The following is a 20,235-nucleotide window of genomic DNA, read 5'->3' on the forward strand; positions in this document are numbered from 1 at the left end:
ATATGTTTAAAATAGAATTATAATAACAATAATTTTCATCATTTATAATAATTATAAACTGAAATTTTAACATTTTACAATAAGAAAAACAATAAAATTCAAATATGTTTCAAGTAGATTAATATGTTGAGCGGTCATTTGAAATTAAGTACATCTTCCTTAATAAACTAATTTTCATTTCATTTCATTTCTTCATAGACAATAGATACAATGCAGGTAAAAACAACAGGCATTCGCCCAAAACTGCTTTAAACCTTAATTTGGAATACACAGTCTAGAGGTTATGTAAATGATAACTTAATTCACACACTATTTTGAGTCCAAAAAATGTATGTACTACAATAATTTCAAATTGATAATATAATAATTGATAGTTGATTGGAATTATATAAACAATTAATATTTGTGTGATTGAATTATAATTCAACAAAATACAGTAATAATTTCTTCTTTTTTCTTCATCCTACTTGAACTGATGATATTAATATCTTGTAAATAACTAATTAAAAATTAATATTAATCTTGCATTTCTACAACAGTACTCACGGTGTTCTTGTTTGACGGACGCGTTTCGTGGCACTGAGCCACATTCTCAGCGTACAAGGAGTAACTAGGTACAAGGAGTACTAATCAGTACCTACTTAAGGAGGTGATAATTACTAGTACCTAGTTACGCCTTGTACTCTGAGGATCAGAGTGGTTCAGTGCCATGAAACGCATCCGTCAAACAAGAACACTGTGAATACTGTTGTAAAAGTGCAAGATTAATATCAATTATTTTAATTAATTATTTACAAGACAGAAATAATATTGCTATCTTTTAATAAGGGAACTCACAAATATTACAACATTTTTATAACAAAAAAACAATAAAATACAAACATGTCTTATTCTAAAGTAGAGTAAGAATAATAATTTATATTATTTATTAATTACAATTTAAAATAGTGAAGACATGATACCATATAGAAACAATAGCGTAAGTAGATATCCCATGGTATAGGGAATTTATGTCGCAACTTTTACTGTCATCTCAAGCCGATTACTGTCGATTATTGTCGATTTTTACTGTTTTGTAGGGGTGAGAGTGTATGAACAGCACAATTTGAGAGACTACAAGCGTCACACAGCTGCATAGGAAAGAACTATGTGAACTATCGGCTTGGGATAACAGTAAAAGTTGCGACATAAACGCCCTATACCATGGGATATCTACTCATGCTATCGTTTCTCTATGATAATAATTATGATGATAATGATACAAATATTGATATAATAATAATTATAATAGTTGGCCTCCACATCACCCCTTATAGCCACACCGATCCTCCAACACTTTTATAAGCAATTTTAATTCTTGAACTATTTATTTTTTATTAATACTGTAACAATAATAACATATTATAACATAACTTATTTCATTCATAATAACTAGATTTTTGTAGACCTAGTTGGAAATACTTTTTACAAAATATTGCTAGAAAACTAAGATTATAAAGAAACTTTAAGCGCTCATGAAAAATTACATTTCTCTATATAAAATATTCTATTGTAATTACAGTATATGGAAAGTAAATTGGTATGATTGAATTACAATTCAACAAAAAACAGAAATAATATTGCTATCTTTTAAAAAAGTTAAAAACAAGATTCTTGTAGGCCTCAAAAAGTGCATTCCCCAAATAAAATATAATTGATTCAAATTTTAATGTCAATAATGATTGAAAATAATATTTATTGAAATGCTATTGACAATAAATGAATAAGTGTGATTAAACTAAAATTGAAGATTATATAGATATGATAAACAGTTTACATTTTTAAATTAACATTTTTCTAAATAAAATAATTGAAATTTTATTGACAATCAACAAGTGTGATTGAACTAGAATTTTACAGAAATAGTACTAAAAAAATTATTATAGAACTGTATGTGATATGAAAAAAGCAATTTGTAATAACTATAGATACAATCTATATATATAAAAGCGAAATGGCACTCACTCACTGACTGACTGACTCACTCACTCACTCACTCACTCGCAGAACTAAAAAACTACCAGACCAAAAACGTTCAAATTTGGTAGGTATGTTCAGTTGGCCCTTTAGAGGCGCACTAAGAAATCTTTTGGCAATATTTTAACTCTAAGGGTGGTTTTTAATGGTTTAAAGTTCGTCTTTTAGCATGTATATTCTTCTTCTCCCAATCTCTTAATTATAATTGAAATTTCCATATCATATGTTACTATAGAACTATAATCTAGATAGAGTACCTCTTCGAAACAGTTAACCGGCAACTAAATTAATAATTTTGTCAGGTTGGCATTAAGTTGAGTTGACTTTGTTAGGTTGGCAACAAGTTGAAGATTTAAATGCATTTATCGCGGAAAAATTGATTGGTCACTGCTACTTCAATCCTGGGAATATTATATTACTAGCCGTCAGGCTCGCTTCGCTCGCCATATCCGTTTAGTCTGGACCCCCGACTGGATTGTCCTAACATATGATAAAAATGCTGAAATGAAAAATGCAGGCGAGCGAAGCGAGCCTGCTGATCTCATTCTCGGACGATCCAGTCGGGGGTCCAGGGGGCGGAGCCCCCTGGCTAGACGGATATGGCGAGCGAAGCGAGCCTGACGGCTAGTAGATAATATTGTTATGCATCTACATAAATTGGCGGAGCTTTGGACATTTATCAAAAGTTAACGTATCCAGAGCAAACTATGCTTTCCAAGGAGTGAAAGGAACTAAGTCGAGTATTAAGATGAATTATTAAAATGGCTGTGAATTAAGAATATCAGTGAAATAAGATGAATAATTTGAAGGATGGAATATGTAATCAGAGATGAATGATTAAAATGACTGTTGAATGAAAAATATCAGTGAAATATGATTAATTATATGTTCATGAATCAGGGATATCATAAAAGTTCCACCCTAGATGCACATATCCAAATAACACTCTATTAGGGTGTCTCTTTTCTATTTAGGGCTACATGTAATATAAATAGAAATACATTTTACGTGATAGTTGTCAACTTTTGAGAAGATGAGTCACAATAAATCTGATACAAACTTGAGAAACAGAGCAATTGAATATAATATTGATAAAAAATACAAATTTTTCTAGATGAACCTAGAGGACTCGAAGCATGCGCACACAGTAAACAAGAAGACCTATTTGCGAAGATGTATACGTTTCAGGAGAGAGAAGCTGCAATAAATCTGAAATATTTTTTAGAAACAGTGCAATTGAATACAATGAATAATATGGTACAAACAAATTACAAGTGTACATGTAAGGAGAGAATCTGCAATTAATCTGAAACATACTTTGGAAACATAACAATTGAATACAATGAATAATATTAAAAACAATTATATTATAATATATTTATAATAGCACACAGTTAATAGATGTGGAGATGAGTAAAGTAGAGAAGAGAAACCATGATGATCCTAAAACATATATAAGAGGCAGAGAAATTGATATTATGTTGATAAAAAAAGTTACAAATCCCGACTTGGACTTATAACTAAACTAAACTGAGGTACTACATGAACCAATAGGAGTGAAATTTTGAATTTTTTATCAATAAGAGTTTCTCACTCTCAATGATACTCATTAGAGAACCCTTGAATTTCTCAAGAATATCTCTAATTTTAAAGTACCGTACCTATCAATAAAATGTTGATAAATAGTTGCCAATCATAGATTGAACTTATCACTAAACTAAGGACCTCCAGGAGTGAATGTTGTACTCTACAGTATCTATGAGAGTTTCTCACTCTCAAAGATACTCAGTAGAGTAGAGTAGTAGAGAACTCTTGAATTTCTCAAGAATATCTCCACTTCCCAGCATGGGAAGGGTGATACACCCTCTTTGATGCAGAATAACTTGCGCACATCCTCTACTGATAGGATAGTGTCACCTATAAAGTAAATTGCATGCCAGTAAAGACTTAAAATTAGGTTAAAACTAAGTTTAACTTCAAGCTATCACAAGATAGCGGTGATTTACATTCTCCCCGCCAACTAGTAAAGGCTAGAGGCTTTACCCCGCCAACTAGCAAAGGCTAGAGGCTTCACCCCGTCAACTAGCAAAGGCTAGAGGCTTCACCCCGCCAACTAGCAAAGGCTAGAGGCTGACCCCGCCAACTAGCAAAGGCTAGAGGCTTTATTTCACTAACTTCAATCTTAATTCTATACTTATACTTGTATTTTCTAGATACTAAAACTAAAATGCATGCAATTTAAGACTTTAAATGAGGCTAGAGGCTTCGCTTTCTCCTTCCCCGCCAACTAGCAAAGGCTATTGGCTTCACCCCGCCAACTAGCAAAGGCTAGAGGCTTCACCCCGCCAACTAGCAAAGGCTAGAGGCTTCACCCCGCCAACTAGCAAAGGCTAGAGACTATACTTAATATCACTCCAGCCTCAGATATAAACGTATTTTTCTTAATTCTAATTCTTAAGACAGATAATTCTCACACCCCCATCCCTAAGTTTGCTGAAGGCACTACAATCTAATATTTGCATCGCCAGTGTCATAGAACAAGTCAGACCAGGCCACAGTGTAACAGTACCACCTGCTCATCAAATTAGTGCTGTACTGAGCCCGCAACCATCATGAAAAAGCTGTGGCACCACCACAAAGGGCACTGATCAGAAATGTAATAGTCGACTGACAACTGCAAATATCCTACAGGGACCCTGACAACTCAAACCCTATTCAAGGTGATTTTCTTACTCCACAGCCATCCATAAACCACAATCTAACAGTAGCACATGTTCGTCCAGTTGTTGGCACGCGGAAATGCGATCTGCAGGTCAGTTGACTCTAACTTGAAAGCACCCATTGGACTCAGAACCAACCGGATAGAACAAGGCACTGCCGAAGGGGTCGGGATGAACTGTGTCATAATAGTAACCACCATAAACATCCCGGCCCTAGCTTGATATCTGTGTTAGAATAGGGAAGTGTTAGAGCATTCTATCCTGTCTAGACTATTGAAAATATAAATTCCAGATATTTCATACCACATCCAGTGATCCACATGTCCACTTTGGTAGTAGAGCTGCTCTCCAATGCATTGAATAGCTGGTGGCATCTCCATTATAATTCACATGTATCTCCACAATATTGTTTGTTTAGTTGTTCATCAATCCTGCTGAAAATGACAAAACTTTCATTTATAATCTTATACACAATTGATTGAAGGTTAACTGTTAATTCACATAACAAAATTCAATAGATATAGTGTCAAGTATAGTCATAAAACATGGTTCAATAAATATTTCACCATACATTGTTAGAGATTAATAATATATTTACAAATTAATAAATGAGATATAATATAATGGAACTTAAGTCTGGATATCTAAATGAGTTTATAAATTTATAATATACTAACCTTTTGAAAAATATCCACAATGGTGCACTTGGATTCATTTGGTAGGCTAAGCTGCAACAAACTTGTAAAGCACTTACAAAACAAAGCAATTTTAAATAATGTAGATAAACAGTTACAAATCTTAACTTGGACTGAACTAAGAGAATACCTGAATCAACAGGAGTGTATGTTTGTACAAGACAGTATCAATAAGAGTTTCTTACTCTCAATGATACTCATTAGAGAACCCTTGAGTTTCTCAAGAATATCTCTAATTTTAAAGTATCAAAAAATGATGATAAATGGTTGCTAATCATAGATTGAACTTATCACTAAACTAAGGACCGCCAGGCGTGAATGTTGTACTCTACAGTATCTATGAGAGTTTCTCACTCTTAAAGATACTTAGTAGAGTAGAGAAGTAAAAAACTCTTGAATTTCTCAAGAATATCTCCACTTCCCAGCATCTCCAAGGATGATACACCCTCTTTGATGCAAAATACCTTGTGCATTTCCCCTACCGATGGGGAAGTGTCACCTATTAAGTAAATTGCATGCAAGTTAAGACTTAAAATTATGTTAAAACTAAGATTAACCCAAGGCTATCACAAGATAGCGGTGATTTCCATTCTCCCCGCCAACTAGCAAAGGCTAGAGGCTTCACCCCGCCAACTAGCAAAGGCTAGAGGCTTAACCCCGCCAACTAGCAAAGGCTAGAGGCTTAACCCCGCCAACTAGCAAGGCTAGAGGCTTCACCCCGCCAACTAGCAAAGGCTAGAGGCTTCACCCCGCCAACTAGCAAAGGCTAGAGGCTTAACCCCGCCAACTAGCAAAGGCTAGAGGCTATATTTCACATACTTCAATCTTAATTCTCAACTTATATTTGTATTTTCTAAATACTAAAACTAAAATGCATGCAATTTAAGACTGTAGATGAGGCTAGAGGCTTCGTTTTCCCATCCCCCGCCAACTAGCAAAGGCTAGAGGCTTCACCCCGCCAACTAGCAAAGGCTAGAGGCTATATTTTCCCTTCCCCGCCAACTAGCAAAGGCTAGAGGCTATATTTTCCCTTCCCCGCCAACTAGCAAAGGCTAGAGGCTTCACCCCGCCAACTAGCAAAGGCTAGAGACTATACTTAATATCACTCCAGCCTCAGATATAAACGTATTTTTCTTAATTCTAATTCTTAAGACAGATAATTCTCACACCCCCATCCCTAAGTTTGCTGAAGGCACTACAATCTAATATTTGCATCGCCAGTCTCATAGAACAAGTCAGACCAGGCCACAGTGTAACAGTACCACCTGCTCATCAAATTAGTGCTGTACTGAGCCCGCAACCATCATGAAAAAGCTGTGGCACCACCACAAAGGGCACTGATCAGAAATGTAATAGTCGACTGACAACTGCAAATATCCTACAGGGACCCTGACAACTCAAACCCTATTCAAGGTGATTTTCTTACTCCACAGCCATCCATAAACCACAATCTAACAGTAGCACATGTTCGTCCAGTTGTTGGCACGCGGAAATGCGATCTGCAGGTCAGTTGACTCTAACTTGAAAGCACCCATTGGACTCAGAACCAACCGGATAGAACAAGGCACTGCCGAAGGGGTCGGGATGAACTGTGTCATAATAGTAACCACCATAAACATCCCGGCCCTAGCTTGATATCTGTGTTAGAATAGGGAAGTGTTAGAGCATTCTATCCTGTCTAGACTATTGAAAATATAAATTCCAGATATTTCATACCACATCCAGTGATCCACATCTCCACTTTGGTAGTAGAGCTGCTCTCCAATGCATTGAATATCTGGTGGCATCTCCATTATAATTCACATGTATCTCCACAATATTGTTTGTTTAGTTGTTCATCAATCCTGCTGAAAATGACAAAACTTTCATTGATAATCTTATACACAATTGATTGAAGGTTAACTGTTAATTTAAATAACAAAATTCAATAGATATAGTGCCAAGTAGAATTATCAAACTTGGTTCAATAAATATTTCACCATACATTGTTAAAGATGAATAATATTAAAAAATTGCCATGACTTGATATTAAATTGTGTCACAAAAAAGGAACTAGTGAATATTGAATAAAGATACAAATTTAAAAATCTTGATATTAAAAAAAGATATTATTTAATCTAATGTAATCTAATTATTTAATCTATCCAATCTATTATTTATTCTCTCTATTTATAATTTTGATATTATTCAAAAACACTTGATATTAAATTGTGTCACAAAAAAGGAACTAGTGAATATTGAATAAAGATACAAACTGAAAAAATTCGAATATGCTTTACAAATTGTCTAGGAACAATAAGAATTGATAATTCCAAACAAAAAATAAATTAATGAGATATAATATCATGGAGCTTGAGTCTGGATATCTGGATGAGTAAAAATCAATGAAAGAGTCTACTAACCTTTTAAAAAATATCTACAATGGTGCACTTGGATTCATTTGGTAGGCTAAGCTGCAACAAACTTGTAAAGCACTTACAAAACAAAGCAATTTTATATAATGTAGATAAACAGTTACAAATCTTAACTTGGACTGAACTAAGAGAATACCTGAATCAACAGGAGTGTATGTTTGTACAAGACAGTATCAATAAGAGTTTCTTACTCTCAATGATACTCATTAGAGAACCCTTGAGTTTCTCAAGAATATCTCTAATTTTAAAGTATCAAAAAATGATGATAAATAGTTGCTAATCATAGATTGAACTTATCACTAAACTAAGGACCGCCAGGCGTGAATGTTGTACTCTACAGTATCTATGAGAGTCTCTCACTCTTAAAGATACTTAGTAGAGTAGAGAAGTAAAAAACTCTTGAATTTCTCAAGAATATCTCCACTTCCCAGCATCTCCAAGGGTGATACACCCTCTTTGATGCAAAATACCTTGTGCATTTCCCCTACCGATGGGGAAGTGTCACCTATTAAGTAAATTGCATGCAAGTTAAGACTTAAAATTATGTTAAAACTAAGATTAACCCAAGGCTATCACAAGATAGCGGTGATTTCCATTCTCCCCGCCAACTAGCAAAGGCTAGAGGCTTCACCCCGCCAACTAGCAAAGGCTAGAGGCTTCACCCCGCCAACTAGCAAAGGCTAGAGGCTTAACCCCGCCAACTAGCAAAGGCTAGAGGCTTCACCCCGCCAACTAGCAAAGGCTAGAGGCTTAACCCCGCCAACTAGCAAAGGCTAGAGGCTATATTTCACATACTTCAATCTTAATTCTCAACTTATATTTGTATTTTCTAAATACTAAAACTAAAATGCATGCAATTTAAGACTGTAGATGAGGCTAGAGGCTTCGTTTTCCCATCCCCCGCCAACTAGCAAAGGCTAGAGGCTATATTTTCCCTTCCCCGCCAACTAGCAAAGGCTAGAGGCTATATTTTCCCTTCCCCGCCAACTAGCAAAGGCTAGAGGCTTCACCCCGCCACTAGCAAAGGCTAGAGACTATACTTAATATCACTCCAGCCTCAGATATAAACGTATTTTTCTTAATTCTAATTCTTAAGACAGATAATTCTCACACCCCCATCCCTAAGTTTGCTGAAGGCACTACAATCTAATATTTGCATCGCCAGTCTCATAGAACAAGTCAGACCAGGCCACAGTGTAACAGTACCACCTGCTCATCAAATTAGTGCTGTACTGAGCCCGCAACCATCATGAAAAAGCTGTGGCACCACCACAAAGGGCACTGATCAGAAATGTAATAGTCGACTGACAACTGCAAATATCCTACAGGGACCCTGACAACTCAAACCCTATTCAAGGTGATTTTCTTACTCCACAGCCATCCATAAACCACAATCTAACAGTAGCACATGTTCGTCCAGTTGTTGGCACGCGGAAATGCGATCTGCAGGTCAGTTGACTCTAACTTGAAAGCACCCATTGGACTCAGAACCAACCGGATAGAACAAGGCACTGCCGAAGGGGTCGGGATGAACTGTGTCATAATAGTAACCACCATAAACATCCCGGCCCTAGCTTGATATCTGTGTTAGAATAGGGAAGTGTTAGAGCATTCTATCCTGTCTAGACTATTGAAAATATAAATTCCAGATATTTCATACCACATCCAGTGATCCACATGTCCACTTTGGTAGTAGAGCTGCTCTCCAATGCATTGAATAGCTGGTGGCATCTCCATTATAATTCACATGTATCTCCACAATATTGTTTGTTTAGTTGTTCATCAATCCTGCTGAAAATGACAAAACTTTCATTGATAATCTTATACACAATTGATTGAAGGTTAACTGTTAATTTAAATAACAAAATTCAATAGATATAGTGCCAAGTAGAATTATCAAACTTGGTTCAATAAATATTTCACCATACATTGTTAAAGATGAATAATATTAAAAAATTGCCATGACTTGATATTAAATTGTGTCACAAAAAAGGAACTAGTGAATATTGAATAAAGATACAAATTTAAAAATCTTGATATTAAAAAAAGATATTATTTAATCTAATGTAATCTAATTATTTAATCTATCCAATCTATTATTTATTCTCTCTATTTATAATTTTGATATTATTCAAAAACACTTGATATTAAATTGTGTCACAAAAAAGGAACTAGTGAATATTGAATAAAGATACAAACTGAAAAAATTCGAATATGCTTTACAAATTGTCTAGGAACAATAAGAATTGATAATTCCAAACAAAAAATAAATTAATGAGATATAATATCATGGAGCTTGAGTCTGGATATCTGGATGAGTAAAAATCAATGAAAGAGTCTACTAACCTTTTAAAAAATATCTACAATGGTGCACTTGGATTCATTTGGTAGGCTAAGCTGCAACAAACTTGTAAAGCACTTACAAAACAAAGCAATTTTATATAATGTAGATAAACAGTTACAAATCTTAACTTGGACTGAACTAAGAGAATACCTGAATCAACAGGAGTGTATGTTTGTACAAGACAGTATCAATAAGAGTTTCTTACTCTCAATGATACTCATTAGAGAACCCTTGAATTTCTCAAGAATATCTCTAATTTTAAAGTATCAAAAAATGATGATAAATAGTTGCTAATCATAGATTGAACTTATCACTAAACTAAGGACCGCCAGGCGTGAATGTTGTACTCTACAGTATCTATGAGAGTCTCTCACTCTTAAAGATACTTAGTAGAGTAGAGAAGTAAAAAACTCTTGAATTTCTTAAGACAGATAATTCTCACACCCCCATCCCTAAGTTTGCTGAAGGCACTACAATCTAATATTTGCATCGCCAGTCTCATAGAACAAGTCAGACCAGGCCACAGTGTAACAGTACCACCTGCTCATCAAATTAGTGCTGTACTGAGCCCGCAACCATCATGAAAAAGCTGTGGCACCACCACAAAGGGCACTGATCAGAAATGTAATAGTCGACTGACAACTGCAAATATCCTACAGGGACCCTGACAACTCAAACCCTATTCAAGGTGATTTTCTTACTCCACAGCCATCCATAAACCACAATCTAACAGTAGCACATGTTCGTCCAGTTGTTGGCACGCGGAAATGCGATCTGCAGGTCAGTTGACTCTAACTTGAAAGCACCCATTGGACTCAGAACCAACCGGATAGAACAAGGCACTGCCGAAGGGGTCGGGATGAACTGTGTCATAATAGTAACCACCATAAACATCCCAGCCCTAGCTTGATATCTGTGTTAGAATAGGGAAGTGTTAGAGAATTCTATCCTGTCTAGACTATTGAAAATATAAATTCCAGATATTTCATACCACATCCAGTGATCCACATCTCCACTTTGGTAGTAGAGCTGCTCTCCAATGCATTGAATATCTGGTGGCATCTCCATTATAATTCACATGTATCTCCACAATATTGTTTGTTTAGTTGTTCATCAATCCTGCTGAAAATGACAAAACTTTCATTGATAATCTTATACACAATTGATTGAAGGTTAACTGTTAATTTAAATAACAAAATTCAATAGATATAGTGCCAAGTAGAATTATCAAACTTGGTTCAATAAATATTTCACCATACATTGTTAAAGATGAATAATATTAAAAAATTGCCATGACTTGATATTAAATTGTGTCACAAAAAAGGATCTAGTAAATATTGAATAAAGATACAAATTTAAAAATCTTGATATTAAAAAAAGATATTATTTAATCTAATGTAATCTAATTATTTAATCTATCCAATCTATTATTTATTCTCTCTATTTATAATTTTGATATTATTCAAAAACACTTGATATTAAATTGTGTCACAAAAAAGGAACTAGTGAATATTGAATAAAGATACAAACTGAAAAAATTCGAATATGCTTTACAAATTGTCTAGGAACAATAAGAATTGATAATTCCAAACAAAAAATAAATTAATGAGATATAATATCATGGAGCTTGAGTCTGGATATCTGGATGAGTAAAAATCAATGAAAGAGTCTACTAACCTTTTAAAAAATATCTACAATGGTGCACTTGGATTCATTTGGTAGGCTAAGCTGCAACAAACTTGTAAAGCACTTACAAAACAAAGCAATTTTATATAATGTAGATAAACAGTTACAAATCTTAACTTGGACTGAACTAAGAGAATACCTGAATCAACAGGAGTGTATGTTTGTACAAGACAGTATCAATAAGAGTTTCTTACTCTCAATGATACTCATTAGAGAACCCTTGAATTTCTCAAGAATATCTCTAATTTTAAAGTATCAAAAAATGATGATAAATAGTTGCTAATCATAGATTGAACTTATCACTAAACTAAGGACCGCCAGGCGTGAATGTTGTACTCTACAGTATCTATGAGAGTCTCTCACTCTTAAAGATACTTAGTAGAGTAGAGAAGTAAAAAACTCTTGAATTTCTCAAGAATATCTCCACTTCCCAGCATCTCCAAGGGTGATACACCCTCTTTGATGCAAAATACCTTGTGCATTTCCCCTACCGATGGGGAAGTGTCACCTATTAAGTAAATTGCATGCAAGTTAAGACTTAAAATTATGTTAAAACTAAGATTAACCCAAGGCTATCACAAGATAGCGGTGATTTCCATTCTCCCCGCCAACTAGCAAAGGCTAGAGGCTTCACCCCGCCAACTAGCAAGGCTAGAGGCTTCACCCCGCCACTAGCAAAGGCTAGAGGCTTAACCCCGCCAACTAGCAAAGGCTAGAGGCTCACCCCGCCAACTAGCAAGGCTAGAGGCTTCACCCCGCCAACTAGCAAGGCTAGAGGCTTAACCCCGCCAACTAGCAAGGCTAGAGGCTATATTTCACATACTTCAATCTTAATTCTCAACTTATATTTGTATTTTCTAATACTAAAACTAAAATGCATGCAATTTAAGACTGTAGATGAGGCTAGAGGCTTCGTTTTCCCATCCCCCGCCAACTAGCAAAGGCTAGAGGCTTCACCCCGCCAACTAGCAAAGGCTAGAGGCTATATTTTCCCTTCCCCGCCAACTAGCAAAGGCTAGAGGCTTCACCCCGCCAACTAGCAAAGGCTAGAGGCTTCACCCCGCCAACTAGCAAAGGCTAGAGGCTTCACCCCGCCAACTAGCAAAGGCTAGAGGCTATATTTCACATACTTCAATCTTAATTCTCAACTTATATTTGTATTTTCTAATACTAAAACTAAAATGCATGCAATTAAGACTGTAGATGAGGCTAGAGGCTTCGTTTTCCCATCCCCCGCCAACTAGCAAAGGCTAGAGGCTATATTTTCCCTTCCCCGCCAACTAGCAAAGGCTAGAGGCTTCACCCCGCCAACTAGCAAAGGCTAGAGGCTTCACCCCGCCAACTAGCAAAGGCTAGAGCTTAACCCCGCCAACTAGCAAAGGCTAGAGGCTTCACCCCGCCAACTAGCAAAGGCTAGAGGCTATATTTTCCTTCCCCGCCAACTAGCAAAGGCTAGAGGCTTCGTTTTCCCATCCCCCGCCAACTAGCAAAGGCTAGAGGCTTCACCCCGCCAACTAGCAAAGGCTAGAGGCTTCACCCCGCCAACTAGCAAAGGCTAGAGGCTATATTTTCCCTTCCCCGCCAACTAGCAAAGGCTAGAGGCTTCACCCCGCCAACTAGCAAAGGCTAGAGGCTTCACCCCGCCAACTAGCAAAGGCTAGAGGCTTCACCCCGCCAACTAGCAAAGGCTAGAGACTATACTTAATATCACTCCAGCCTCAGATATAAACGTATTTTTCTTAATTCTAATTCTTAAGACAGATAATTCTCACACCCCCATCCCTAAGTTTGCTGAAGGCACTACAATCTAATATTTGCATCGCCAGTCTCATAGAACAAGTCAGACCAGGCCACAGTGTAACAGTACCACCTGCTCATCAAATTAGTGCTGTACTGAGCCCGCAACCATCATGAAAAAGCTGTGGCACCACCACAAAGGGCACTGATCAGAAATGTAATAGTCGACTGACAACTGCAAATATCCTACAGGGACCCTGACAACTCAAACCCTATTCAAGGTGATTTTCTTACTCCACAGCCATCCATAAACCACAATCTAACAGTAGCACATGTTCGTCCAGTTGTTGGCACGCGGAAATGCGATCTGCAGGTCAGTTGACTCTAACTTGAAAGCACCCATTGGACTCAGAACCAACCGGATAGAACAAGGCACTGCCGAAGGGGTCGGGATGAACTGTGTCATAATAGTAACCACCATAAACATCCCGCCCTAGCTTGATATCTGTGTTAGAATAGGGAAGTGTTAGAGCATTCTATCCTGTCTAGACTATTGAAAATATAAATTCCAGATATCTCATACCACATCCAGTGATCCACATCTCCACTTTGGTAGTAGAGCTGCTCTCCAATGCATTGAATAGCTGGTGGCATCTCCATTATAATTCACATGTATCTCCACAATATTGTTTGTTTAGTTGTTCATCAATCCTGCTGAAAATGACAAAACTTTCATTGATAATCTTATACACAATTGATTGAAGGTTAACTGTTAATTTAAATAACAAAATTCAATAGATATAGTGCCAAGTAGAATTATCAAACTTGGTTCAATAAATATTTCACCATACATTGTTAAAGATGAATAATATTAAAAAATTGCCATGACTTGATATTAATCTGTGTCACAAAAAAGGATCTAGTAAATATTGAATAAAGATACAAATTTAAAAATCTTGATATTAAAAAAAGATATTATTTAATCTAATGTAATCTAATTATTTAATCTATCCAATCTATTATTTATTCTCTCTATTTATAATTTTGATATTATTCAAAAACACTTGAATATTGAATAAAGATACAAACTGAAAAAATTCGAATATGCTTTACAAATTGTCTAGGAACAATAAGAATTGATAATTCCAAACAAAAAATAAATTAATGAGATATAATATCATGGAGCTTGAGTCTGGATATCTGGATGAGTAAAAATCAATGAAAGAGTCTACTAACCTTTTAAAAAATATCTACAATGGTGCACTTGGATTCATTTGGTAGGCTAAGCTGCAACAAACTTGTAAAGCACTTACAAAACAAAGCAATTTTATATAATGTAGATAAACAGTTACAAATCTTAACTTGGACTGAACTAAGAGAATACCTGAATCAACAGGAGTGTATGTTTGTACAAGACAGTATCAATAAGAGTTTCTTACTCTCAATGATACTCATTAGAGAACCCTTGAATTTCTCAAGAATATCTCTAATTTTAAAGTATCAAAAAATGATGATAAATAGTTGCTAATCATAGATTGAACTTATCACTAAACTAAGGACCGCCAGGCGTGAATGTTGTACTCTACAGTATCTATGAGAGTCTCTCACTCTTAAAGATACTTAGTAGAGTAGAGAAGTAAAAAACTCTTGAATTTCTTAAGACAGATAATTCTCACACCCCCATCCCTAAGTTTGCTGAAGGCACTACAATCTAATATTTGCATCGCCAGTCTCATAGAACAAGTCAGACCAGGCCACAGTGTAACAGTACCACCTGCTCATCAAATTAGTGCTGTACTGAGCCCGCAACCATCATGAAAAAGCTGTGGCACCACCACAAAGGGCACTGATCAGAAATGTAATAGTCGACTGACAACTGCAAATATCCTACAGGGACCCTGACAACTCAAACCCTATTCAAGGTGATTTTCTTACTCCACAGCCATCCATAAACCACAATCTAACAGTAGCACATGTTCGTCCAGTTGTTGGCACGCGGAAATGCGATCTGCAGGTCAGTTGACTCTAACTTGAAAGCACCCATTGGACTCAGAACCAACCGGATAGAACATGGCACTGCCGAAAGGGTCGGGATGAACTGTGTCATAATAGTAACCACCATAAACATCCCAGCCCTAGCTTGATATCTGTGTTAGAATAGGGAAGTGTTAGAGAATTCTATCCTGTCTAGACTACTGAAAATATGGTTACCAGATATCTCATACCACATCCAGTGATCCACATCTCCACTTTGGTAGTAGAGCTGCTCTCCAATGCATTGAATATCTGGTGGCATCTCCATTATAATTCACATGTATCTCCACAATATTGTTTGTTTAGTTGTTCATCAATCCTGCTGAAAATGACAAAACTTTCATTGATAATCTTATACACAATTGATTGAAGGTTAACTGTTAATTTAAATAACAAAATTCAATAGATATAGTGCCAAGTAGAATTATCAAACTTGGTTCAATAAATATTTCACCATACATTGTTAAAGATGAATAATATTAAAAAATTGCCATGACTTGATATTAAATTGTGTCACAAAAAAGGATCTAGTAAATATTGAATAAAGATACAAATTTAAAAATCTTGATATTAAAAAAAGATATTATTTAATCTAATGTAATCTAATTATTTAATCTATCCAATCTATTATTTATTCTCTCTATTTATAATTTTGATATTATTCAAAAACACTTGATATTAAATTGTGTCACAAAAAAGGAACTAGTGAATATTGAATAAAGATACAAACTGAAAAAATTCGAATATGCTTTACAAATTGTCTAGGAACAATAAGAATTGATAATTCCAAACAAAAAATAAATTAATGAGATATAATATCATGGAGCTTGAGTCTGGATATCTGGATGAGTAAAAATCAATGAAAGAGTCTACTAACCTTTTAAAAAATATCTACAATGGTGCACTTGGATTCATTTGGTAGGCTAAGCTGCAACAAACTTGTAAAGCACTTACAAAACAAAGCAATTTTATATAATGTAGATAAACAGTTACAAATCTTAACTTGGACTGAACTAAGAGAATACCTGAATCAACAGGAGTGTATGTTTGTACAAGACAGTATCAATAAGAGTTTCTTACTCTCAATGATACTCATTAGAGAACCCTTGAATTTCTCAAGAATATCTCTAATTTTAAAGTATCAAAAAATGATGATAAATAGTTGCTAATCATAGATTGAACTTATCACTAAACTAAGGACCGCCAGGCGTGAATGTTGTACTCTACAGTATCTATGAGAGTCTCTCACTCTTAAAGATACTTAGTAGAGTAGAGAAGTAAAAAACTCTTGAATTTCTCAAGAATATCTCCACTTCCCAGCATCTCCAAGGGTGATACACCCTCTTTGATGCAAAATACCTTGTGCATTTCCCCTACCGATGGGGAAGTGTCACCTATTAAGTAAATTGCATGCAAGTTAAGACTTAAAATTATGTTAAAACTAAGATTAACCCAAGGCTATCACAAGATAGCGGTGATTTCCATTCTCCCCGCCAACTAGCAAAGGCTAGAGGCTTCACCCCGCCAACTAGCAAAGGCTAGAGGCTTCACCCCGCCAACTAGCAAAGGCTAGAGGCTTAACCCCGCCAACTAGCAAAGGCTAGAGGCTTCACCCCGCCAACTAGCAAAGGCTAGAGGCTTAACCCCGCCAACTAGCAAAGGCTAGAGGCTATATTTCACATACTTCAATCTTAATTCTCAACTTATATTTGTATTTTCTAAATACTAAAACTAAAATGCATGCAATTTAAGACTGTAGATGAGGCTAGAGGCTTCGTTTTCCCATCCCCCGCCAACTAGCAAAGGCTAGAGGCTTAACCCCGCCAACTAGCAAAGGCTAGAGGCTATATTTTCCCTTCCCCGCCAACTAGCAAAGGCTAGAGGCTTCACCCCGCCAACTAGCAAAGGCTAGAGGCTTCACCCCGCCAACTAGCAAAGGCTAGAGGCTTAACCCCGCCAACTAGCAAAGGCTAGAGGCTTCACCCCGCCAACTAGCAAAGGCTAGAGGCTAACCCCGCCAACTAGCAAAGGCTAGAGGCTATATTTCACATACTTCAATCTTAATTCTCAACTTATATTTGTATTTTCTAAATACTAAAACTAAAATGCATGCAATTTAAGACTGTAGATGAGGCTAGAGGCTTCGTTTTCCCATCCCCCGCCAACTAGCAAAGGCTAGAGGCTTAACCCCGCCAACTAGCAAAGGCTAGAGGCTTAACCCCGCCAACTAGCAAAGGCTAGAGGCTATATTTTCCCTTCCCCGCCAACTAGCAAAGGCTAGAGACTATACTTAATATCACTCCAGCCTCAGATATAAACGTATTTTTCTTAATTCTAATTCTTAAGACAGATAATTCTCACACCCCCATCCCTAAGTTTGCTGAAGGCACTACAATCTAATATTTGCATCGCCAGTCTCATAGAACAAGTCAGACCAGGCCACAGTGTAACAGTACCACCTGCTCATCAAATTAGTGCTGTACTGAGCCCGCAACCATCATGAAAAAGCTGTGGCACCACCACAAAGGGCACTGATCAGAAATGTAATAGTCGACTGACAACTGCAAATATCCTACAGGGACCCTGACAACTCAAACCCTATTCAAGGTGATTTTCTTACTCCACAGCCATCCATAAACCACAATCTAACAGTAGCACATGTTCGTCCAGTTGTTGGCACGCGGAAATGCGATCTGCAGGTCAGTTGACTCTAACTTGAAAGCACCCATTGGACTCAGAACCAACCGGATAGAACAAGGCACTGCCGAAGGGGTCGGGATGAACTGTGTCATAATAGTAACCACCATAAACATCCCGGCCCTAGCTTGATATCTGTGTTAGAATAGGGAAGTGTTAGAGCATTCTATCCTGTCTAGACTATTGAAAATATAAATTCCAGATATCTCATACCACATCCAGTGATCCACATGTCCACTTTGGTAGTAGAGCTGCTCTCCAATGCATTGAATAGCTGGTGGCATCTCCATTATAATTCACATGTATCTCCACAATATTGTTTGTTTAGTTGTTCATCAATCCTGCTGAAAAAGACAAAACTTTCATTGATAATCTTATACACAATTGATTGAAGGTTAACTGTTAATTTAAATAACAAAATTCAATAGATATAGTGTCAAGTAGAGTTATCAAACTTGGTTCAATAAATATTTCACCATACATTGTTAAAGATGAATAATATTAAAAAATTTTCATGACTTGATATTAAATTGTGTCACAAAAAAGGAACTAGTGAATATTGAATAAAGATACAAATTTAAAAATCTTGATATTATTTAATCTAATAATTAAATCTTTCTAATCTCTTCTAATTATTTAATCTATCTAATCTATTATTCATTCTCTTTATTTATAATCTTGATAATTATTTAAAAACACTTGATATTAAATTGTATCACAAAAAAGGAACTAGTGAATATTGAATAAAGATACAAATTTTAAAAAATCGAATATGCTTTACAAATTGTCTGGGAACAATAAGAATTGATAATTTTCAAACAACAAATTAATAAATGAGATATAATATAATGGAACTTAAGTCTGGATATCTAGATGAGTTTATAAATTTATAATATACTAACCTTTTGAAAAATATCCACAATGGTGCACTTGGATTCATTTGGTAGGCTAAGCTGCAACAAACTTGTAAAGCACTTACAAAACAAAGCAATTTTATATAATGTAGATAAACAGTTACAAATCTTAACTTGGACTGAACTAAGAGAATACCTGAATCAACAGGAGTGTATGTTTGTACAAGACAGTATCAATAAGAGTTTCTTACTCTCAATGATACTCATTAGAGAACCCTTGAGTTTCTCAAGAATATCTCTAATTTTAAAGTATCAAAAAATGATGATAAATAGTTGCTAATCATAGATTGAACTTATCACTAAACTAAGGACCGCCAGGCGTGAATGTTGTACTCTACAGTATCTATGAGAGTTTCTCACTCTTAAAGATACTTAGTAGAGTAGAGAAGTAAAAAACTCTTGAATTTCTCAAGAATATCTCCACTTCCCAGCATCTCCAAGGGTGATACACCCTCTTTGATGCAAAATACCTTGTGCATTTCCCCTACCGATGGGGAAGTGTCACCTATTAAGTAAATTGCATGCAAGTTAAGACTTAAAATTATGTTAAAACTAAGATTAACCCAAGGCTATCACAAGATAGCGGTGATTTCCATTCTCCCCGCCAACTAGCAAAGGCTAGAGGCTTCACCCCGCCAACTAGCAAAGGCTAGAGGCTTCACCCCGCCAACTAGCAAAGGCTAGAGGCTTCACCCCGCCAACTAGCAAAGGCTAGAGGCTTCACCCCGCCAACTAGCAAAGGCTAGAGGCTTAACCCCGCCAACTAGCAAAGGCTAGAGGCTATATTTCACATACTTCAATCTTAATTCTCAACTTATATTTGTATTTTCTAAATACTAAAACTAAAATGCATGCAATTTAAGACTGTAGATGAGGCTAGAGGCTTCGTTTTCCCATCCCCCGCCAACTAGCAAAGGCTAGAGGCTTAACCCCGCCAACTAGCAAAGGCTAGAGGCTATATTTTCCCTTCCCCGCCAA

At 36.1% G+C, this 20,235-nt stretch overlaps 1 protein-coding gene across 5 annotated transcripts in view; it reads right to left on the reverse strand.

The window, feature by feature from the left end:
• Positions 1-17,555, reverse strand: part of LOC111049571 (leukocyte surface antigen CD53) — a 35,000-nt gene extending 17,445 nt beyond the window's left edge. Inside the window, exons 1-5 of one of the 5 annotated variants that reach the window (XM_039439374.1) lie at positions 16,524-17,555; positions 15,838-15,968; positions 14,196-14,323; positions 5,414-5,464; positions 5,040-5,167 (exon numbers count right to left, since the gene is read on the reverse strand). In XM_039439374.1, coding sequence (XP_039295308.1) covers positions 5,040-5,093 — 54 coding nt within the window. In that variant the 5' untranslated portion in view covers positions 5,094-5,167; positions 5,414-5,464; positions 14,196-14,323; positions 15,838-15,968; positions 16,524-17,555. Of the gene's footprint in view, positions 1-5,039; positions 5,171-5,413; positions 5,465-7,147; positions 7,279-7,833; positions 8,826-14,195; positions 14,324-15,837; positions 15,969-16,523 lie in introns of those variants that run through there. The other 4 variants (XM_039439378.1, XM_039439376.1, XM_039439379.1 and 1 more) reach the window with 4 other exon arrangements.
• Between the last annotated feature and the right edge of the window lie 2,680 nt (positions 17,556-20,235).

Source organism: Nilaparvata lugens, chromosome 12 (assembly GCF_014356525.2).
Source record: "Nilaparvata lugens isolate BPH chromosome 12, ASM1435652v1, whole genome shotgun sequence".
NCBI lineage: Eukaryota > Metazoa > Arthropoda > Insecta > Hemiptera > Delphacidae > Nilaparvata > Nilaparvata lugens.